The following is a 24,640-nucleotide window of genomic DNA, read 5'->3' as shown; positions in this document are numbered from 1 at the left end:
AAGGCACGACAGGATTCTCTGGTGAAAGCCTTACTAGCAATAGATATATACAAGTCTTCCATAATTGTTGATAACATGCAGGGTATTTTCCAGTTAACGCAAGTAATCATGTATAGGAGATCTGTAAATAAACTTAGGTTAAAATAATCTTGATATATTGATAATTACAATCTTTTAAAAGGCCGGGACATAAGTAGATAAATTAATGCACACATCGATTGGTATTCTCAGTTCAGTGAAAAATATTAAAATCTATATATAATTTCATTTCCTTAGGGGACAGTCAGAATGGTTAAGACCATGTGTTGTATGAAGTTGTCGATCAGTAACATGTGTCTACATCTGTAACACGTGTTTGCTCTGGTTTTCTGCGTCGCCCGCGTGGCGGTGTTAGAGCGTCGCAGAGCAAGGAATTAATCCTTTACCTCGCGGGTTCGAATCCCACTGTGGGACGTGGAGACCGGTCCTTCGGATGAGACCGTATAAACCGAGCTCCCGTGTTGCAGTAAGTGCTGGCACGAAAAAGACCCCTCACTGCCCAAAGGCAGCAAGTGCCGAGTACAGGTCTAAATTTGCAGCCCTTAAACGGCAAGTGGTGGCGTCTCAATATGAGTGAAAAATTCTCGAAGGGATGGTAAACAAATAAACAAACAAACAAACTGGTTGTCTACCGAGGACTACTGTTGCTGCAGCTAGCCCTTGCATCTGGATACCAATCGGATGTCTAACAATCCGATCCTCAAGGGGAGACTGACTAGCAACATCATCTTTATTAACAAGTGTATGAAACGAAATTAGGAATGTACATTCAATGAACAATGAACATGACTATGAAATAAATTAAAAGGCGAATATCAAGAACAGATGTGTATAAAAGAAAATACATTGTAAGACACTATAAGATCCACTATCATGACCACTGAATTTTATAAGACTCTATTTCCATACTATCAATTGTCACTTCAGATGTCTGCGAGAGTTTCTCTTTCTCGTGTAAATAGGTCAACGACATTTTTCTTATTTCCTTGACTTTGAGGTCAGTGAAAAAGTCAAATAACCTGAGTTTAGACACTCCAGAGGAACACATTGAACTATCACTTGTTATCTTACACGACGTCTGACGTTGATGTAATGTTATACCAGTACCTAACAGTTCTTGTTGTTCAGAAATAAAAGTCTTTAAGTTGGCTATGACCATATCACATGGCAAGCCTGACTTTAAAAATCTAAATTCCTTCAACTCGTATTTCCTGCTCGCAACAAACGGAAGTAGAGGGTGCTGCATGAAATCATTTATGAGGAAACTTTCTGTCGACGGATGTGCCATCCTCTTCCGGTGATTTTTGAATATCTCAGTCTCCGTATTGAAGTCCTCTATATGTAATATAAATTTACTAACAGTTGGTTTATTGTCTGTGACAGGCTCCTCTAATCCTTTACCAGAGGAGGTTGGAACACGATCAATTAAAAATTCCAAGGAACCGGATTTAAAACTCCCTACACCCAAAGGTTGGGCGACATGTACTGTCAACCTCGATTTAGAATCCTGCAAGACCGCCATAGAGGTTATTGGGAATAAGTTGGCAGCCATGGGATAATTATTTCGGGTTTGTCTGCTGATCAGTTGAAATGAATTGGAGTCGGTATAAAACTGCATGTATGGATTTCTGATAGAAGTTTGCAGCTCCATAAATAGCTCTTTATCTCTGTCCTCTGCCAGCAGCAATGTCGCCACGTTTTCTATGTACACATAGCGTCCGTGAAGGTCACTAGTGTTGTATATAGTAGTGGTGTGCTGCAACAAAGCATGGTTGATAATCACCGTGGTACTATATTTCCCTGATATTACCCTCACAAAAACATTCTTTTCGAACAATCTCGTCACTGTCCCGTCAGTCCCAAAACAGTAGGCATTGCTATTCACACCCTTGTACCAATGCCATCTAACGCTAGTGTCGGTACAGCGCTCCTGCCCTCCCTTCTTTCGACACACAGATTTTAACATACCTTTGTCCGAGAACGTGACTTTTAACTTCTGAGTATCCACTTTAAATTCGCTTTGGTCTAAATCTAATGCTGTTGGGTTGAAAACATTTGGTAAAGGAGAATTTGCTTTTCCGTTCAGAATGCTGACTCTTGAAAATTGAGGTTTACTCTTTTGTGATCGTTTGAAAACAAATATTACGAACGACATTGCAGGTATCTCTACCGGGAATACAACTTCAAAGATTGCTTTGGCTATATTTTTCTGACTCTCCCAGCAGGGATTGATCTGCACTTGTACTTCATTGCCATGCTGATCTAGAACTTGGACCATCATAGAATTAACGATAAGGCTAACATATTCCTTGCGCCGCTGTGTGTACGAGTTAGTGAAGATAACCTGGGTCCCAGACTCAGATACTGCTATAACACGTCTCTCAAGAGGAGCGTCAGGTTTGGGTTGGACATGAATTGGTACTATATTGATATTTGTGTTTGCAGCCTCTTTTAGCAAAAGGCTCTCAATGTCTCTTGAAATAACACCCTGTAGCAAAGTAATGGCAGCCGTGATTCTGTTCTCAAAATCCACGACTGTCGGATGCGCAGAAGTTCCTGTTATAGCGTCATGATGCTGCACTAAGCCATGGGTGCGTCTAGCCTCCTGCAGATCTCTCAATACCTTTTGAACATTTTTAAAAACATAACCCTGTTGTTGCGCACGATAAACAGAAAACGTCGTCAACATCTCCGCTGTTTTTAATACTTCTAACAGATATCTTATCATCCGTTTATCAAACGGTCTGGATGTGTAGTATCCACTCCAATACTCATCATCGCGATCCGTGTAAGTGAAAAAGTCTCCACTTAAAGACATATCTGGTTCACCCGATTTAGCGATACTTTTGTGCAACTCGTTAAAATAATCACCCACAGTTCCAAAACGCATTCGAATGTTCAACTCTTTTCTAGAATTTATATGGTCCATTAATTTCTTCATATTAACGTAGTTTGTCTCGAATTCGTAATCCATTATATATCTGAAATCGTCTCCGTGTGGCATAAGCAGCACATTATGTTTGTAATGGTCTGCCTTTTGACGGTACTGCTCAGCGACCATTGTGGCATACTCGTGAAGATTTCTGGCTTGTCTGGCGCCATTGCCGATAGGAATTGGTTGTTCCTTATCATCAGGAAGGCCAGCCCGACGACCGAAGTCCATCACAGCACATACTTCCTGGTCAGGTCCACAGCTATATTCGATGCCGTACAGCGTGTAAGGTTCCACGTGACACAGTATGTCATTTTTTCCCGCCATGTCCCAAGGCTGACGCCAATTGAATGTCATAATGTGACGGTGACCCATGTACTGCTTAAGTGCACCATGAACACGTAATACAGTCATGTCCGACATACCAGACTTGTACCATAAATAAGGTAAACTTGTAGAATAACCAAATGGATCGATAGACCAACTGATATTTGGGGTGACTCCCAAGGTATCTTTGATCCATAAATGACCTTCCACCAGCTGATCGATAACCGCACTGTAAAGTGTGTTGGCCTCGTCTACTGATACCCAACCCCCAGACAGAATTTCTATCCTGCCTTGTTTAACAAGGTCCTTAAACTTGTTCTGCATATCAGTGGGGCTCTCTTTCCACCATATATCTAGAAAAACAGTCTCTGACCAAATCATTCTAAAGTCTGGGAATTTCTCTAGAAAGAGAACAGTGTTTGTAAGGATACTTCTTGTCCTAACAGTGTAGTACGTCTCCAATGTCCAAAGCCAGCCCGGGTCGTTATGGGAGTGGGGGACCACGATTATCTGCAGGGGTTCTTTACCACTTTTCAGATTCCTTCTGTATTTTTCGTTCTTCTCGTGAAGAACATACAAACCACCCTCTTTTCTGGGATTGGTTGTAAAGTTCATGTCGTCATAAATTTCCTCTACCATCCAATCTGAGGTCATAGTTGTACCAGCACAGGCTCCTGTAAACTTTAGGGCACCCCCTATTCCAGCAAACCGGAAGTTGGGAAGGTTGCCTATCATTTCTGTCACATTTTCTTTCTGGTAGAGTTTGTAAAGCGCCACTATCACGATCGTCAAGGACGCTACTGTCATTAGTACCAGGCGCTGTTTGTACTTCATTGTAAACTGTCCGAGGAACTGTCTGCGATAAGTTCACCTCATTTCTTCTTTATCTGAAAAGAAAACAGGACATTTATGACATAAGTATTATAAACCAAGGTGAAGATTATACGGAAACGTTTTTGGACCTATGTTGAAATGGTTTCACTATATATAATTCAATTAAACTAGATGTTTGGGGGAAATGCGACAAAACTGAAAGTCGTATTGTCCCCAACTTTGTATAATCTGACATATCTGGTTTAACATAAATATTAATGAATTTTAAAAAATATATATTAAAAATATCTCTTTCGAAATATATTCAGACACAGTGCATTATACTAATATATAATAAATAAACATACGTTGCATAAATACATGTAGTTATTAATAGCCTCAAATGACCTTACATGAAACCCTTACGACAGGATAAAGTTACTGAACAACCTCGCATCTTTGTCACAGAAACGTTTCAAAATGTATTGACAACCAAATTATTTCGGTAAACTGTTGTCATTTTGACTCTAAATTTAGGGGAAAGTTACCGACGTTGTTGCACTGCGATTTTTGCCGAAATAAATTAGATGTTTTAAATTTTTTTTACCAACAAAATTACCATAACCTTGACTAAGAAGAAGTTTTTTTTTCTTTATGGAAATACAAAGCTACGGACTTTAACCACTTCTTTAATTGATATAGAACTATATATAAATAAATTGAGGTCTGACAAAGAAAGTGTATTGGGTTTCAAAATTTGTTAGATGATTTCAAAGAGGATTTAAATCATAACTTAAAGCTTGATTTACTTCAGTTTTCTTAGTCTTCCACTTTCTGAAAGAACCAACAATGGCAGTTAGATATACCAATACATGTATTTACGAAGAATTTATTTTGACATGAATTTATAATTCTCTCATACCAAAAATATATAAAATAAATAAATACATGTCATAATTGAAAAATTGGCTATTCAGTTCAAAATCAGATATAGCACGTAGACTAATTAGCAATGTGAAACTCTATATTTTGTGTGTTTCTCTGAAATTTTAAAATGGAGCAACATGAAATAGTATACTCGTCTACATCTTCTGATGCTGACTTGAAAAGTGTGGTCACAATTAAAACTTTTATCTACTCTACACTACAATCTTCTGATGTTGACTTGAAATAAAACTTTTATCAACACTACACTACAATCTACACTACATGACATAAGAGTAATATGACTGAGTGTTTCTGCTCTATACAAGCTAGATATGAAGATTTATCCATATATTCCACTTATGAAACTTCGACAGCCTCGTAGTACTGGAGACCTTAATTTGAAAGAAGATGAGCGTATTTGGAGTGTAATCTGCAAGAATCGTGTGTACGAATCATTCACAGTGTTAATGTCCAGTGAAGTAGAGTAGACGATTTGGTCGACTGACCACAGATGTACAGACTTAAAGTTACACATATAAAAATGTTAAATTAAATTATCTTTTCAAAAATCAGTAATTATTATAACCGTTCACAGTATCACTTCACCTAATTTGCAAGCAGCTGTGAGACAATGGGGTGTAGTTACATGCAAATGTCTAAAAATTCCAGTAGGTGAAAGATTTGCTTTGGCTCTCGATGCAACACAATAATTTTTTTACTTTATCTTAAATGTCATTGATTCAATAAATAAAAAAAAAACTGACAAATGACTTGAGTGCTTGTTTAAACAAAATAATAAATAAATGCTCCATGCGATGATCGAACCAAAAATTATCGAATCATGGAGAGGAAACTATACCACTCTGCTATCGTCGCATCACACTAATACTGGATCTTAAAACGACAATGAAGCAGGACGTTTACACAATGCGATTTTTTTTTTATAAAGTTCGGGGGGGGGGGGGGTCTGGGTCTTCTCTTCATTGCTCGTTTCGTTAAAAGGCACACAAAAAGTTTTAAAATCGTGGACAGGCGACTCCAGGCATAGTAAATTAATAGAAAAAACGTATCTAAAAATTGTACCAAAAGACCCGTACAGTCATACTTCATTAAATATTTTAGCAAATCAAAACACAATTTCAGGGAAATATTTTCCTTTCCTAAATAACGGAAACTCTACATATCAATAGAATGCTAAAATCATGTGACAGATCGATGAAAATTTCACATTTCAAGTGCATCTAGATTCCTATAGAATCCTAATCAAATGTGCCCTCGTTAATTCTTTAAATTTACACTTATAAAGAAAGCTTTCACCTAAATTTTGTATTTTCTTGCCCCACAGGTCTTGAGTGAAGATAACGAACAGTGATCGATCTCAAACACCTACAAACGATAAATTTGTACACAGAGCGTAAATACGGACCGCCTGGAAATTCCACAGGTGGAATCAGGTGCCTAGGAGGAGTGAGAATCCTCAGTCGACCGGTCACACCCGCCATGAGTCCTTTGTATTGCTTAGGTAGACAAAATAATCCGTAGACAAATATAGTATAAAAACAATGGCCTAACAATTAGTATGAAACATAACAGTCAAAATACGACTCAATCAAAGTTGTATTTGCAAACAAGTCACTATATAGACTATTATATAACAGAATTTTCGAAATGCTGACTAAAGAGGTTTTTGAAATCTCTGCAACATCAACTTATCTGTCAGTACCCTGTCTCGGTTTGAAAATTGATCGTACTCAGAGCATGCTCTTGCGTATCGAATAAGTTGGGAGATATAAACACCATATGCAGGTGATAGTGGAATATTACAACATATAAAATAAGGAAAGTTAGATGCTACTAATTACCAATCCATAAAGCACTGTCTTGCAAATATAGTAATTCAGTATCTTAGATGGAATTTCTAGCTTAGACATAAAAATATTTGCGAAAAGTTTGTTATAATCATTTTACACTCCTACATGTACCTCTTAATACAAAGTTTAATTTGCCCCCCCCCCCCCCTAAAAAAATGTTCTTTTTTTTACTTGCATGATTTCGATGATCATTATGTTGTATATATAAAATTAAAGAATGGACTAAACTTGTACGTCAGATTTTTGATTTAGAATTAAAGATAAAAGCTTTATATTTTTTTTTCAGTACTTTCTATTGTAAACATAGATTCTCTTTTTAAGTTTTGAGACGTTCCATGCAAAAATGTTTAACACCCTATATATTTTGAACAATTTCCTCATCTCTTCAATAGCCACTCGTATATTAAAAGACAACATACTGAAGAAAAAGTGAATTAGTTCATGGTCCTTGAGTTCAGTTGTCATTATTTCCTTGCTTGGGTTATACAAGAGTATGTACTGTCAAACTCGTAGTCTCGTAGTCAAGGTAATGACTATAAAATGATACAAAATATCTGCTTTAAAAATAGTTTTTAAAAATGTAAACATTTACTCTTACAAGTATTATAAATGTTATAAAGAGTTATTGACATAGTCACTATAGTAGAAATGGTTCACTGCATTTAAATATTAAGAGCTTTCATTTTAAAATACCAGAATACAGAGGGCTATAAATTCTTCTTCTTAAACGGAATATTTTCGTAGCCGACACTGTCACGCCGAGATTATTGATAACTTTCATTAACCTATCCCCCGGCGTAAACCCACAATACGTGTCAAATATACCAGTGTAAAGAACATTGATAAAACAAAGGGCTTACTGCTACCTTTATCTGTGTTTTCCTACTAACAATTAAATGACATACAATTTTGTATTTAAGACATATAAATTATTTTTACCTGAGTTAAATCTAGGCAGGTGAAACTGCTAATGTCGAACATGTTATACGAGCCTCTCTCCTGCAAATAAAACGAAATAGGGTTTCAATTTTCGTGTAATTGCGATCAAATATTAATTTGGCTTATGCTCTTTTGTAAAGCTGTAGCAAGCGAGGAGTAATCTAGATGATATCTAAAGCCTAGAGGGAAAATATCTGGAAGTTTCCCCCCTCTTGTTATTAAGAAGAATACTGATATACATACATGTACATATACAGCCAATGTTTAAATCCAGTGCTTTAAATGAATAAGGCAAGTCATACACTGCTGAAGCGAAACTATCACAAAAGAAATCAATAATCCCAGAGATTTATATGCATGGTAAAATGATCACACCGGACATTCTCTCAGCATTCTTCGTTTGTTTACAACAATAAACCTTACTGGCCTCGTGTCAGAAGATTCAGTCATGCAAATCTTACTAGGGAAGAAATTAATAGCCAAGATACTGTACGATATAGTAATTACAAACCTCTGCAGTTTCTTTCTTCGCAGAAGAGTTGCCAGCATGTCCCTGCATCGACCTCAAACAAACAGAAATACAGTTGTATTCACGTTAATCGACAACGTATCGGGCAGTGGTCCTGCTAAAATTGCCAGTCAAGGAAGAAATATAACGGATTAAGCTTATTTATAGACGTTGGGGTGGATCATGTGGCGTGTGAAGTTCAGCTCGATTATTTGTTGATTTTTAGCTCTGCTGGTCAGAGACCAGAAGAGCTTATGCGATAGTAAGGTGTCCGTCGTCCGTCCGTCTGTCTGTCTGTCCGTCCGTCTGTAAACAATTTTTTCAAAATGCTACTCCTCCTACAGTTTTGGTCTGATTTCAGTATAACTTGGCACACAAGTAGACTACACTAAGATACATAATTCTGTGTATCGGTTTTTGATTTCAATGAACGGTGTTGCCATGGTTACTAAAAATAGAAATTTCTGTGAAAAACATTCAAAATGCTACTCCTCCTACAGTTTTGATCTGATTTCAATATAACTTGGCACGCAAGTAGACTATACTAAGATACATAATTCTGTGTATCGGTTTTTGATTTCAATGAACGGTGTTGCCATGGTTACTAAAAATGGAAATTTCTGTGAAATACTTTCAAAATGCTACTCCTCTTACAGTTTTGGTCTGATTTCAGTATAACTTGGCAAACTTTTAGACTACACTAAGATACATAATTCTTTATATTGATTTTCTGATTTCGATGAACATTGTTGCCATGGTTACTAAAAATAGAAATTTCCTTGAAATACCTTCAAAATGCTACTCCTCCTACAGTTTTGGTCTAATTTTAGTATAACTTAGCACACAATTAGACTACACTAAGATACATAATTCTTTATACCAGTTTTGGATTTCAATGAACGGTGTTGCCATGGTTACTAAAAGTAGAAATTTTCTTGAAATACTTTCAAAACGCTACTCCTCCTACACTTTTTGTCTGATTTCAGTATAATGTGGCATACAAGTAGACTACAGAGATACATAATTGGTGTTATTGTTTTTTGATTTTGTTGAATGATGTTGCCATGGTTACTTAAATCAAAATTTCTGTAAAATTGTTTTAAAAGGCTACTCCTCCTACAGTTTTAGTCTGATATAATAATAAATCTTGCCACAAAAGAGACTAAACCAAGGATCATTATTCTGTTTATTGCTGTTGCAAAGTTTCAAGTCAAAGTGCTACTTTTATCTTCCTTTATAAATACAACCAGTAGAGCTACAGTCTCGTCAGAGACTTCTGGTTCAGTATGTAACCGACTAACCTACAGTGGAAATTGAGGCTGCGTTCTCCAGTTCAGTTCTGTTCTCCCCAAGACGGGATGTGGTCTTCAACTTTTTATTTGTCGAGCTAAAAGAAGGTGGTGGTGGTGGTGGTTGGGATGGGAGTAGATTTCCAATGCTTGTTAATTCACAAGCTCTTATTGGGGGGAGGGGGGGGGGAGGCATTTAAACATTTGAAATAATTTAAATATAAACATGACTATAACAAATTACACCCGTGCTAAGTGAATCACTGCTCATAAATTTAGCAAATTATTAGTAAATTAAGTTTTATTTATTCATTGATTTCATCGGACATTTTGGCATACAATCACATTTAAGCATAATAAAAAGAAAAGACAGAGAAGTGTACAATCAGTTACATGTATACTGTACTGAAAATATTACTGCAAACTACTTGTAGTTTCATAGCGCTTTCGACTCTTGCATGGCTCTACAGTGGATTTTGGGATTGTGACAATAACAGCATATGTAATATTTTAAAACAATACTGATGGTCTTTTTGAAATCGTAGGAAATTATGATATACAGTTTCATTGCAAACACTCAAAATGAACTAAGTTATCATCCCGAAATATATGAATTTCTGACCTTGAGATCCAGTGACTTTTTGATCAAGGCGCGGATATAGGGAAACAGCTAGAAATATGAGACACAAGGGAAACTCCATTCCCAAACGTGAAAAACCAATTTCGTGCGGGGAGGGGGGGGGTCTCCACTAATTTCAGGGGATCAGGAGATCCCTCCCCCTCTAGATCCGCGTATTAGATTTCAAAATCAATAGGGTACGTCTTTAGATTCTAGTGGAAAATAAGTAACAAATTGGGTTAAATATAATTCCCCATATCATTTCTTAAGTTTAAGACAGGAGTAATTTTCTTGATCAATACGAATCATAAGGATAATTGTCTCAAAGATATTTCTTCTATTTAAAATATGATTTTTTAAAGCATAGATACACACTGGATGGAGGGGGCGTGTGGGGCACGGTTAACGCCTAGATGGTACAATGTACAGGTAGGCGAATTAAAAATGCACTTTCTCTTCCATTGCTGATGATGGCAATATGAAGAATATTGGGGAAAGTAAAGTGACAACATCAGTTTTGGCATTAAATACTGTGAAACAGGCCGTTTTAGGAGAACTAGTCCAAAAGTGGAGGACATATTGCATTGTATCTCTAATTTAACCCTCTATTTTTTCATCGAGTAATGCAGCTAATTGTAAACATGTACATCAGAAAGAGTTTAGTTTGAATGTTTTACATTTTAAGATATTATAATTAAGATTAAAGTAAGTATTGAAATGTCCGACTAAAATGATACTCATTATAATTTTATCTTTTTGTATACGAAAGTTTCATAGCTAGATAAAATGTAAAGATACGGAAAATGATTTACGTGATGTATTTTCATGAAAATGAGCATACGGCAGGTGTGACTGGTCGACAGGCGATGCTTACTCCTCTATGGCACCTGATCCCACCTCTGATGTTTTTTTAGAGGTCTGTGTTTGCTCTGCTCCCGGTTTGTATTGGTTCAATGGACTTTGAGCTTGATTACTATTCTTTATCTCCATATTTCATGTATTATATTTCTTGTCTTCGTCTTTTGCACAGGAAAGTCATTCTGATTCAGAAATCCATCCTCGCAAGCCAGAGGTCCTGAGTCAACGTGTTGACTCAGGACCCCTGGCTTGCGAGGATGTCAGAAATCATGCATTATTAGCTAATATTGAATACTGCAAATTTGAGAAGACATGCATTAAGTCAAAAGGTGTCATGACACAAGATGAAAAGGGGCATGGTGAAAGAGCCTGTGTGTGACATGATGAAAGACAGGGATGACTTACATACAAAACTATAAGTAGATGGGATCAAATCACAGCTCAATAATGAGCAGATAAGTTTGACAATTAAGATGATGAGAAATTTTGCATAATTTGATCATTGATACTAAGATGTTTTTGTTTTTGTAGGAAGGGTGTAACTACACCTATGAAGGCTAATTTATAGGTATTTAAATTTAATTTATAGAATCACTAAAACCCAGGAGCTTAAGGCAGCCCCAGACCCCCTACCTCTAAAAACAAAATTCAACCTCTCCCCAATCTCAATTCCTGGATCCGCCCCTGATACTGGCGATTAAACTTCAAAATTTCATAGCTTTTTTGTGACATAAGGTTCAAACAAATGGCTTTGATTTGACCTTGACAAAATTTGCAGTCCGATGACAGTTTCAGCGGTTTTTCTCTTCCCATTTCCTTGTTTCACAAGCATTTCATCCTTGATTTGAGAAGCTCGGAAATAAGGTTTACTGAACATAAACATGGAGTCAGGTTATTTCGACTTCGTTTGTTTGAACATAAAAAGTTCAAACTTTTATTATGTTAAAATGTTAAGTGATGGATATAGGGCAAGGAAATAAGAGTTGGCAGGGAAAGAGTTCAAGGAAAGGGAAGAGGGAATTAATGTACACCTTATATTAACAATGTTAATATTGTTTTTGAGGCTAACATTAATATATACAGTATAAAATAACCCTATTCTTATATATATATATATATATATATATATATATATATATATATATATATATATATATATATATATATATATATATATATATATATATATATATATATAAAGCACTAAAAACCAACAACACTGTATATCCTAAGTGTCGGATCTACTAAGTAGATACAAGGTCACGGATGGAAATTTATATAAAGCACTAAAAATGACCAACGACACGAACAATAATAATTGTCAAATTTTCGGGACAACCTGTCCCTTCCTCAGGACAAAGAAAAAAGGAAATAGAGAAGCAAAAACAACTAGCACTACTACTAAACTACCAAACACTAAATATTTACAATGTTACATGTTTAATTTGGAGTTTATAAACAGTTGTGAACAAAGAAATCCGGAGCGCTATGAATTGCGTCCGGTCTATCGGGTGTAGTCTGGTGAAGTGTGATTTACATAATTGAACGAATTAATTATCGCTAATTAATTACGGCCAACAGTAAATCGTACATTGTCTTATTCTCTGAAAATAGCGTAACTCTACATGATAAAAAGAAATTAAAGAAAGATAATATTGAAGGACAATTTTGAAATATGAATTTGGATATATTATAAATTTGGAAATCGGAAAAAAGAAATAAACAAAAATGTGAGCTGTAAATATTTGGGTAGGTTGTTCCAGGATTACTAATACGAATTAACGGTAAAGTTTACACTATATAGAGAGAATGAACTTGTTTGTTACAATCCGGGATTGGGTCTAGTTCACGTTCATCCTGGTGAAGTCATTAAGTTTGTTAATACCATTAGGGCGGAATGACTTCAGCCTGTGCATCCAGAACTTTTCCTTGCCTTTTCTCTGCGCGTCTGTCCATCTTGGATCATGGTCATGTAACGTTTCGGTTTTTTTAAAGTATATATAAGTTCGCTGCCACCAGTAGTAACGTGTAGATTTAACTAGTAGGTACCTATGAGGCACGTTACAATAATGGGTTCGAAGGTACCTGTACAATCAAGTAAATTTAAATGGAACAAGTGTAATCAATTAAAATACATTTATTAAATTAATAAATAGTTCAATTAATATACAGATTTTTATATAACGTTCCAGTTCACAGTGTGATGTACAATAATAATAATCACATTCAAATGTTACAGTTGCGCGTTATACTCGGTGAAAGGTGCTACCGTCTTAAGGTGCTAGGTGCTACCGATAATATTGGAGCAAACTGGTTTTAGGTGTCCGGTGTTCAGGTGCTAGGTGCTACTGATATAAGCTAATTGGTTCTAAGTTCCATCTTTACTGGACTGGTGCTAACCTTACTCGGTGTTAGGTGCTAGGTTTCTGCCAAAATATACTTGGTCTAATCTCCGAACATAAATTCTCAAAGTGACTCGGTGTAGGGTGCAAGCGCACCGACTATCTACATATAATTCCGTACATGCTCAAACTTAAGTCCACCACCCTAAATCTATAACTTCTGGTTATAGAATAAATTAATCTATGTCATTAAAATGAAAAGTATGCCATGCAAATTTACCATCACCTCATATACATTCATGCAAAAGACACAATTAATTCAAGTACGGTGCATTGTCGTAATTTCAGTCAAACGGTGCAACTTCACACCGAACTATAAGAATTGACTAAGTTTTACTTGCCAATTAAAATAGAATAAAATACGAATTCAAACTACCAACAAATTACAAACTTTAAATAACAACTATAAATTTACTGGGAGAGACAATTTTCTGTGTCTCCCAGGGTCAGAACCCCGAGTGCACCGACAATCTAAATATCGCTTAATTTAAATATGAAATAAATCTAAGTTTCTAAATATTCAATATTACTTGTAAACTTGATAATTGTTTCTTACTGCGCTATAACTTATAATTAAACTATTTTAAAATATCTTTACTTTAAAATGCTCACTTATATAAAATAATACCTCAGCTCAAGGTGCAAGGTGCAGTTCAGTTCTCTATATCTACCAGGTGGGATTCTGACAACGCTCTCTCAGAATCTTGTCTTTTATACCATGACGCAATGATGCATCGTCTACGTCATATGTAATTCGTAAAAACTTCAAAACTATTCTTTACTCAATGTACTTGAATTACTTTATTTACTAATAAAACATCTATAAAACTCATTAATTAATCTATAATTTTTAATCTAGTCTAGACGTCTTATTTATGAAGTTTTGTAAAGAAAGCGTACATGTTTGTCGGCGTATGTAGCAACATATCCAGAGATCCGTATTTTCTACCATACTGGTTCTACAATTAGTGTGTAAAAGCCATTTCCAGTAAGCATCCAACAAAATTACGGTAATAATTCACAAGAGAATTTCTTTTACTTTACTATATCGTAAGACTTTAGAAACATTATGATAATTCTAAGGACACTCTTAAAGTTCATATAGACAATAGTAACTTGTAAAATCAGCATAACAACGGACAACCATTAACCACCGCACGAAATGTAAACAATCATTCTAAGTTCTCTGTAGAGAAATAACTAAGAAATTTATTTTTAAAACAAAATATAAGTTGGCAATGCAGGCACAACAGTCAATAACCACTACTGTCATGTCCTCCCATTTGTGACCTTCAAGGTTGAAATGTTCCCCAACGGGTTCATTGAGTTTTTTGGTCCTAATGGTAGAACGGTGATTATTGACCCTCCTGCGGAGATCTCCTGTTTCACCAACATACTGTTTGGAGCAAACTTTGCAACTGATGAGATAAATGCAGTTGTCTGTTTGACAGGACAAATTCCCTAGTATTTTGTAGCTGCGGCCTGTAACGGGGCTGTTAAAACTGTCTGTGTCAGAGCTGTACTTACAGAGAAGACATCTTCTGTCAGAGCAAGTTTTAAAGCCCCCGTTAGGTAATGAATTGTCCAATCTGGTTCTTACTACCATGTCCTTCAGGTTCCTCGGGCGTCTGTATGCAGCCAATGGGGGCTCCTTAAATTAAGACCTCTGCCATTCGTTTATTTGAGTGGAGAATTGGCAGATTCTTTGAAGGATACCGCTGAGGTTCTTAAGGACGGGATGGTACGTGGTTACCAGAGGGACCCTGCCGCTATTGTCTTTTTCCTTGTAGCGTAATAGGTTTTGCCTGTCATGTCCCGCCATCTCATCAATAGCAGTTTGTACGGTGCGGGCATTGTAGCCTCTCTTGCATAAGTGGGACTTAAGGAGACCGCTTTGTTCTTGATATAAGGCAGGGGATGAACAGATGCGCCGAATTCTGGTGGCTAGACCCTTAGGCACACCCTTGAATGTGTGTGGGGGATGACAGCTAGTTGGCATAAGATACAGATGGGAATCTGTGGGTTTCGTGTGGAGACTGAACTCGATTTCACCATCAGTCAGGGTAGATGTAGTATCTAGGAATATGTTTTTCGAATTAGATACGTCTACTGTAAATTTGATAGACTGATGAAAGGTGTTGGCAAACGAAATGAATGCCTCGAGGCTCTCGCGACATTCCACCCACTTCATCTCTATATCGTCAATGAAACGCAACCAGCTAAGGGGCCTAAATGGTGCTTGAAGTAGCAAGTTGCGTTCCAGTCTGCCCATGAAAATATTGGCATAAGATGGTGCCATTTTCGTACCCATAGCAGTGCCATTAACCTGCAGGTAATGTTCTCCATTAAACATGAAGTTGTTATACTTGAGAACATGTTCAAGGAGCTTGGCAAGGGACTCGGTAGAAGGAATTTGTATGGATCTACTATCCCAGACTTCTCTACAGGCTTCGATACCCTCATCGTGCGGAATATTGGTGTACAAAGATGTGACGTCCATAGTCACGAGAAGGGTATAATCTGGAAGGCCAGTAGAGGGCGTCTTGTTAATGTAGTCCGTGGTGTCCTTGAGATAGGATGGCAAATTCTCTACGTGTGGACGGAGATGTAAATCGATGTATTCAGAAATTTTCTCCGTGGGGTGTCCTATTTTGAGAGAATAAGACAATGTACGATTTACTGTTGGCCGTAATTAATTAGCGATAATTAATTCGTTCAATTATGTAAATCACACTTCACCAGACTACACCCGATAGACCGGACGCAATTCATAGCGCTCCGGATTTCTTTGTTCACAACTGTTTATAAACTCCAAATTAAACATGTAACATTGTAAATATTTAGTGTTTGGTAGTTTAGTAGTAGTGCTAGTTGTTTTTGCTTCTCTATTTCCTTTTTTGACTTCTTAACTTTTTTCTTTGTCCTGAGGAAGGGACAGGTTGTCCCCAAAAATTGACAATTATTATTGTTCGTGTCGTTGGTCATTTTTAGTGCTATATATATATATATATATATATATATATATATATATATATATATATATATATATATATATATATATATATATATATATATATAATTAAAATATTACATGTTTTTAGTATTACATGTGAAATAGTTATTCCGCCCGTGAAAACCATCACTGACCGTGGCGAAGCCGAGGTCAGCAATGGTGTTCATGGATTACAATTTCACATGTTACCCTAAATAAGCATGTAATATTTTTGTTTTACTGAATGTATTTAGAATGTATTTAAAAGAAAAAAGCCACAGTGAACCGTACTCGCAGACATTCTGCGCAGTTCACAATTTATACTGTTATCCGTCGGTTTGCATTGTCAACCGTTGCTATGTTATGTTACCCGGATGTCTAAAAGTCTAAGTTTAAATGAGATTGACATTGTGACTCATTCTCACCATCAGACAAAAGGACCATGGGTATCATTGATGAGACCGATTGAGGATCACAGCCAGAGAGAAGACCACAGTCCTGAGGACCTCTTACCTGATGAGGCCACTCATATCTACACTGAGGAGAAGCAAAAGCAATAATGTACAGCTGCAGAGCCTTCAATAGACGGCAAAAACAAAAGATACCAGAGTTATAAGAGATCTTGCATAAACACCTTGATAAGATTTTAGATACCTCACTTATTGCAGACATCCACAAAAAGTTCATCATTGTCAACAGTGAAACATATGTATACAGTTCTACAAGAACTGTTCGGGGTTAGCTACAAGAAAGCGAGAGAAGCCTCCAGTACACCTAAAAGACGTCAGCAAGAAATTCAGACTCTGAGAGCGGAAATAACTGTCACAATGATGTATACGGAAAGGACAGCATTTGAGGACGGAGTTAAGGGGGAGGAGAAACAACCTACAAAGGACAGACAAATTAAGAAGGCCAGAAGAGAGAGGGAAAAGGGGAACATTTTTTTGTTTCCAACCAGTTTACGAGAAGCAATGGACGAAGGTGGGTTTAGAATAAAACACAAAAGATAAAGTAGAAAAACATCTGACAGAGATAGACAATGACGGGAGGAAAAAGGGATATCTATAGGAAACTGTGAAGGATAGAGTCGTGCTAAAACCAGTATTCAGGAACTACCATGGAAAAAGGAAAGAAATCGATAGAGTGAAGACAGCTAGATCTGCAACTGCATCGGACCAAATGGAATTCTATACAAAGTTTATAAAAGTGCCCAAATGGAGTTTATTAAAGTACATGTGTAGTATGGAGATAGGGGAATATACCATCATGTTGTCAGAAAGCAGATGTACACAGAAGATTACACTTCATTCAAGTAAAGGGAAGGAAAATCGAACATTGTCCTATTTTAAACATAGAAAGGTAAGATTGTGGCTGGCTAGAAGGTGACTGACAAAAACCACGTACAGTAAAACACGCTTATAATGAAGTGACTCTTACAGCTAAGTGATTTTTATTCCCCGTGGCTTCATAATATATCGTAAACTTAACGGATATATAATGAAGCAAAATCGTCTGTCCCTGGCATTGTGTTATAATCGTGATTTACTTGTAGATATGTCTGTACAAAAGGGCGAAGTTGCAGGATTTCTAGGATGCATTGAACACACAAGCGTTATTTCTCAGCTGATCGAAGTCAACGAGAACAAAAAGACTTAACAGTAGTAGTTGGGTATGGTTAGATTTGACCAACGCATACATGTATTTTCCACACATGTTAATACAGGATTCGCTTGTACACAACCATATTCCAGAGCACTTTAAGAGAATTATAAGTTGTTTCAGTAGGATTAAGCTGCAGTTTACAACAAGCGTATTCACATCAGCATGACAGAAAGTACAAAAGAGAATGGTTAATGGATGTGCTATCTGGGTTATTTTTGTTTTCTGTTGAAATGGACAAGCAAATGAGATCCGAAGAGAGAGAAATTAGAGATCCAAAGCCATCAGTTTACACCAGGAAACCACCGAATAGAGGATTCATGGATGATCTAAACATCACTACAAATAACCATGTTCAGGCCCGATGGATATCAAATGTCATTGAAGAGATGATTTCATGAGCAAGAATGACTTTTATGCCATAGAGAAAAAATCAAAATCACTGATAATAAGGAGATCACACATCAACTTCATCTGAAGATGCAAGAGGAAGTCATTCCATCCATAATTGACAAATCCCACCAACTGCTAAGGAAGGCGGTTCGATGAATTATCAGATGAAAAGACAAATATCAGGAAGATGGAAAATCAGATGTCAGAGGGAATGAGGAACATCCACAAGACAGGTTATACCAATATAGATTCCTGCCAAGAATAGCACATCCTCACGTCAGAGGACCTGTGTCCAAAAAGCTGGAAAGAAAAAAATTAATAAACATATCAGAAAATGGTTGTATGTTCCATCACGTAAAGCTGTATAACAAGAGCGTCAAAATGCTTGAACATAAATACCGTTAACATCCATAGTTGAAAAATTAAAAGTGGGCAAAACATGTCTAGTAATGGCTTTGGATGATCCTAAAGCAGAAGTAGATAATCAGGACAAAAGTGGCCAGCCTCCAGATCAACTACAATAGCAAAGACAAGACTAAGGCATCAAAGCATAGTTGAAACCGAGGTAATAAAAGACAACGTCTTGCAACATAGAAAAGCTGCTATGAAAAATGCTGACATTCAATAGAAACGAAGCCTGGTATTATTACTCTTCCTACAGTTTTAGTCCGATTTCAATATACATGTACTAAGTAACTTGTTACACTAGTAGATTACACTAAGATACATAAAACAAGTAGAGAAGAAACAGACAAGCAAAGAAAGTTGAGTTAAGGAGTCAAGATGCGTGGTTAAGATGGGAATAGGAGCAACGATCCCTTAATATTTACACTTCAAACTATCATCCCTTTGAAGATCAGTTTATGGTGTGCTACCAACACCTTCAAATCTGCACAAGTGGAACCTGTCAGACACTTCAAATTGTCCCTTGTACAAAACTGGGGAACGCTTCAACACATTCCACCAAGATACAGTATAACATAGTGAAGATTTATATAAATGGCAACACAGTCAGTCTCTATGAATTAGCAGAAGTAATGGAAAGAAAGAGGAAGGGGGGACGAAATTTAAGAAACAAAATTTATCAATATATGAATCCAGTTTGTGAAGGATGGAAATCAAGTGAGAAAAGAAAACAAAGACGACATGAATATTAAACCAAGATAGAGACTGACACCTAGAGGTAGATTAGTCAAGAACAGAGATTTGCAGCTAGAAGTAGATTACGCAAGAACAGATATTTGCAGCTAGAGGTAGGTAACGCAAGAACATAGGTTTGCTAGAGGTAGATCAGGCAAGAACAGAGATTTGCAGCTAGAAGTAGATTACGCAAGAACAGAGATTTGCAGCCAGAGGTAGATCAGGCAAGAACAGAGATTTGCAGCCAGAGGTAGATCAGGCAAGAACAGAGATTTGCAGCTAGAGGTAGATTAGACAAGAACAGAGATTTGCAGCTAGAGGTAGATCAGGCAAGAACAGAGATTTGCAGCCAGAGGACAGAGATTTGCAGCTAGAGGTAGATCACGCAAGACCAGAGATTTATAGCCAGAGGTAGATCAGGCAAGAACAGAGATTTGCAGCTAGAGGTAGATTAGACAAGAACAGAGATTTGCAGCCAGAGGTAGATCAGGCAAGAACAGAGATTTGCAGCTAGAGGTAGATCAGGCAAGAACAGAGATTTGCAGCCAGAGGTAGATTAGACAAGAACAGAGATTTGCAGCCAGAGGTAGATCAGGCAAGAACAGAGATTTGCAGCCAGAGGTAGATCAGGCAAGAACAGAGATTTGCAGCCAGAGGTAGATCAGGCAAGAACAGAGATTTGCAGCTAGAGGTAGATTAGACAAGACCAGAGATTTGCAGCTAGAGGTAGATTAAGCAAGAACAGAGATTTGCAGCTAGAGGTAGATCAGGCAAGAACAGAGATTTGCAGCTAGAGGTAGATTAGGCAAGACCAGAGATTTGTAGCTAAAGGTAGATCAGGCAAGAACAGAGATTTGCAGCTAGAGGTAAATTAGGCAAGAAGCAATAGTGGTGATGACCGATGCAGAAGAGCTGCAGTACAGAACATGGGACAGGTATCCCGCAGGATATGAATGAAGGAAGACGCTGGAAACCCACCATCGATGTGCAGTGATAGATTGCCTCTGTTGACTCTCACCCCTTCCTGGGAGTGTACCGAGCTAGGAGTTGAAACACACGGTGATTGATGGGCTCGGCAAAGGCCGTATAAGCAGTAATTACATCAATACTATATTCATAACCTGCTGTTAAAATTCTTGAAAATATTTTAAAAGATTTCCCTATATATTAAAATTCGCACATTAACTTTTGATTCTTTATGGTGGTGTCATCCTAGCCCTGGTCCATGATTTAGATAAAATTAAAGTAGTTTATTTTAACAAGTTTACGTGATATACAGGAAAACATCAAGATTTAAATTCAGCAGTTAAGGCATTCTACAATGAACTTACTGATGGAAAGAACGAACTGCGTAAGCTTATTCGACATTGAGGTATGACTGTGTAACAGGAAAGGAGAAAATGTTTGACTGGACCGGTAATCGAACCCGGGACCCATGCATCTCTAGTCAGGTGCTCTACCTACTGAGCTACCTAGGCCGATATCCACGGCTCGATCAAGCCATTACAGCTGTTTTCTCGAGAGTGTCTATTTGTAGTCTAGGAGACGGCCGTCATCCCATTTGTCTTTTCTTGTTCACTGTAAAAGCTTTTTTGCAAATATAACATTTTAGTAGTATTTTCTTCACTGTGTCATGTACTTTTTGTCTGAAAGGGGAAAAAGAAATACAGGCTGTAAAACATGAGTTTAAAATTTCTACCGTATTCAGAAATCTCAAAAAACTAAAATGATTTATTTCTGTGATTTACGAAGTTATAGCATACGGTAATCATTTATAACCAAAATTAATTAAAGTTTAAACTACCGTATGATTTCTTTCCTTTTTTTCTAGAAAAGCATTTTTAAAAAAAGACCAAGACTTTGTACAAAAATACTCTCAGAATTAGTTATAGAGCACGCATCTTACTGTATATACAAGGTACGTAGTATCGTTTTTGAAAATCGGAGGCAAGCCAGAAAAAAGTACGCATCTAGTGTGCTTTGTTTCAATGCATGGCTTTTGTTATTTCAGCAAAATTCAAAATGACGTAAATTGTCCAAAGTCCTATTTCGGGGGGGGGGGGGGGGGGTTACGGGTTCCAACTTTTTTCATAACCAAATGTTATTAATTAATACATTACCATGCACATTACCATATGCATGTTTAACTATACCGCAACAAAAAGGGGGAATTCCTGCCTTTCAAAGAACATTTTCAACAGTAAAATGTTATGTTTAGAAAAAGGGGGACAGCCCCGCCCCTGATACTACGTGCCTGAATACTGAAAAATTCAAATTTGTCTGTTTTGAAGTATTTTTGGTATCGAGAAAATAATTCCTGGTATCACAAGTTCCATTTCTTAAAATCGGAACATAAATAATATTTGATGTCAAAAATTAATGATAATCGAATTAATGATACCAGAAACCCATTTTATTTTCTGAAGTCAGGAAATATTTTTTTAATGCCCCGGTAGTCGAAGATTCGGGGGCATATAGTTTTTGTTCTGTCCGTCTGTCTGTCTTTCTGTCTAGCTATCTGTTTGTCAGCAAAAACTTTAACCTTGCCCATAACTTTTGAATGCCTAGAGCTATGGATTTCATATTTCACATGTGTATTTCTTGTGAAAAGACTTTTCTTTGGGTACCATCACATTTGACCTTGGAGTTTGACCCAGTTTTCCAAAATTTTACCCAATATTAACCTTGGCCATAACTTTTGAACAGTTGGTGCTAGTGCTTTCATACTTCACAAGTGTAATTCTTGTGACAAGACCTTCCTTTGTATACCAACAACTTTGACCCTTTGGTCTTGACCTAGGAGTTTGACCTACTTTTGAAAAGTTTAACCTTGGTCATAACTTTTGAATGCTTGGTGCTAGGGCTTTCATACTTCACATATTAATCCTTGTGACAAGATCTTTCTTTGGATACCAACAATGTAGCCCATAGCATACGGTAATTATTTATAACCAAAATTAATTAAAGTTTAAACTACCGTATAAGCCCGTTGAGGCCAGTTCAGAGATAGAAATATATTTTATTGCGTTTAAACGCAATAATCATTGCGTTTAAATGCAAAAAATTGCGCTAAATCGCAAAACACTTTGCGTTTAATCCCAAAAGATTGCGATTAAACGCAATATTTTGCGTTTAATCGCAATAATTTTGCTATTGAACGCAATACTTTTGCGATTAAACATAATAATATTTGCGTGAAATAATAATCCTTTTTATTATGGATTCGTTTGGCATTTGAACACAATGATACTGTAGTTCAAAAGTCAGACATCAATTAGCCAAAGCTTATAATTACTAGGATCCGACACTTTAAAGAAAAACCGTTTGGTTCTCTGTTTTTTGCAAAATATTCCAGATTTTTTAGCATTGTAGTAAAACAGTGGCATCCTAACAACCAGAATGTCTTTAACGTATTAGAAATGAAGCCTTTGATCAACTGCTTACGTATCACAACTAATTAAGAACGTTTTAGTGGTATTAATAAAAACTTGTCAATTTGGTAGTACACATCGATCAATCTGTTTTCATTTGATTTTAATTTTGATCTCGTATGATTCCATCACCTATGTTCTCGTGTTTAATGTATGCAACCATAGGAAGGATTGTGAATATACATTTCAGTCTAAATACTTCATCATGTTGTACGTAATTCCAACATTTCATCAGTCGTTTCCTAAACCCCTTTATAAACTTTGTGATCGAAACGTGGGGGATAGTTTTTTAAAACCATTTTTTCTTCTTTAGTCTTTTATTTAGAAGATCCATTCTAATTGTTTGCAGAAATTGTTTCAAAGTAGAAAAAAAATAACAAAACAGAAAATGTGATTTGTGATTGTAAGCAACTGACCAAGACTTCATTAAGTACATAGTGATCTAATATTAAAGACATGGTCTCGTTCTTAGGTTGCCTTTGTTTTTACAAACCGACATTTTTTTCTTATCCTTTCAGAGAACATTTTTGGAGGAATCTGATTCTCTGAGCTAGACAATACAAAATTTCATAATAAGTAAAAAGGAGAAAGAATCAAAAGATATCAGTATGCGGAGGTCCATTGTACTCTGCAAATTTTGATACAAATGATTGCCTTTAAACACAAAGATTATTGTGTTTAAATGCAGAAGTATTGCGTTTAAGGTAGTCCGATCCTCAGGTTCTGAAAATCAGCTTTTAAGTAATTGAAAATGCTCACAAGAATGTCTCTGATTTCACATAGTAACGTGAATTCTTCAAAGTTAATCATTATAGTTAATCATATTATAGAGAAAATTATCAAATCTCAAATATATTTTCAGGAAATGCGAATAAAAACACCAGCTATATAGGTATCATGGCATTTGGAGAAAATTCCATCTTTTTTATGCTGATACAATATTTTAGTTCTTCTCTTTACTTCAATTGTTATGTAATACATAGTGCAAAAAGCTTGTGCTATCATTGCTAGACATCACATATTACGTCAAATTTCATACCATGCTAATAAGCACTGGAATCTAATGGTAGACTAAAGTAAATTCGATTTCTCTATAAATGAATTCATTTTTTTTCTTTCATGGGGTACAAATGTCAACTTTTTACAAGACCGTTTCTAAGACTTCAAAGAACCTTGAACACAGGCACTTGTTTCAGTAATAAATTTTTGACCCATAGTATAATAATAACACAAGGTATCCAACTCCAAATTACACGGAGTACCCCCTCCCCCAGATTCGCACTCATTTACACTTTCAGAGGAAATGCACTGGCAAACCGTTTATACCCATATCTTCTACTATAATTTATCTATACACAACCATATATGACATGCTTGTCTTTATTTTCTTTTATCTCCGTAAACAGTGTCAAAACGCTGCTCGCCGAGTGCAAAAGTCGAACTCAACCATGGAATGGTATGTGCTAATCCCTGCGTTTGCCTGTGACCTTGAATCATATTG

At 36.5% G+C, this 24,640-nt stretch overlaps 1 protein-coding gene across 1 annotated transcript; it reads right to left on the bottom strand.

The window, feature by feature from the left end:
* Positions 1 to 659: 659 nt before the first annotated feature.
* LOC133199491 (alpha-mannosidase 2-like) lies at positions 660 to 8,468 on the bottom strand. The gene is made up of 3 exons (XM_061335299.1): positions 8,360 to 8,468; positions 7,849 to 7,908; positions 660 to 4,185 (listed from the first exon to the last, which is right to left on the bottom strand). The coding sequence occupies exon 3, from the start codon at positions 4,130 to 4,132 to the stop codon at positions 911 to 913; it is 3,222 nt and encodes a 1,073-aa protein (XP_061191283.1). The 5' UTR covers positions 4,133 to 4,185; positions 7,849 to 7,908; positions 8,360 to 8,468; the 3' UTR covers positions 660 to 910.
* Positions 8,469 to 24,640: the final 16,172 nt, after the last annotated feature.

This window comes from Saccostrea echinata, unplaced genomic scaffold (genome assembly GCF_033153115.1).
Source record: "Saccostrea echinata isolate AGI-Se365-2 ecotype Australia unplaced genomic scaffold, CSIRO_AGI_Sech_v1 ptg000034l, whole genome shotgun sequence".
NCBI classification, from domain to species: domain Eukaryota; kingdom Metazoa; phylum Mollusca; class Bivalvia; order Ostreida; family Ostreidae; genus Saccostrea; species Saccostrea echinata.
This window is presented reverse-complemented; position numbering and strand designations above follow the sequence as displayed.

Coding starts and splice junctions, on each gene's coding strand:
- LOC133199491 (XM_061335299.1), bottom strand. CDS start 4,132: ATGAAGTACAAACAGCGCCTGGTACTAATGACAGTAGCGTCCTTGACG.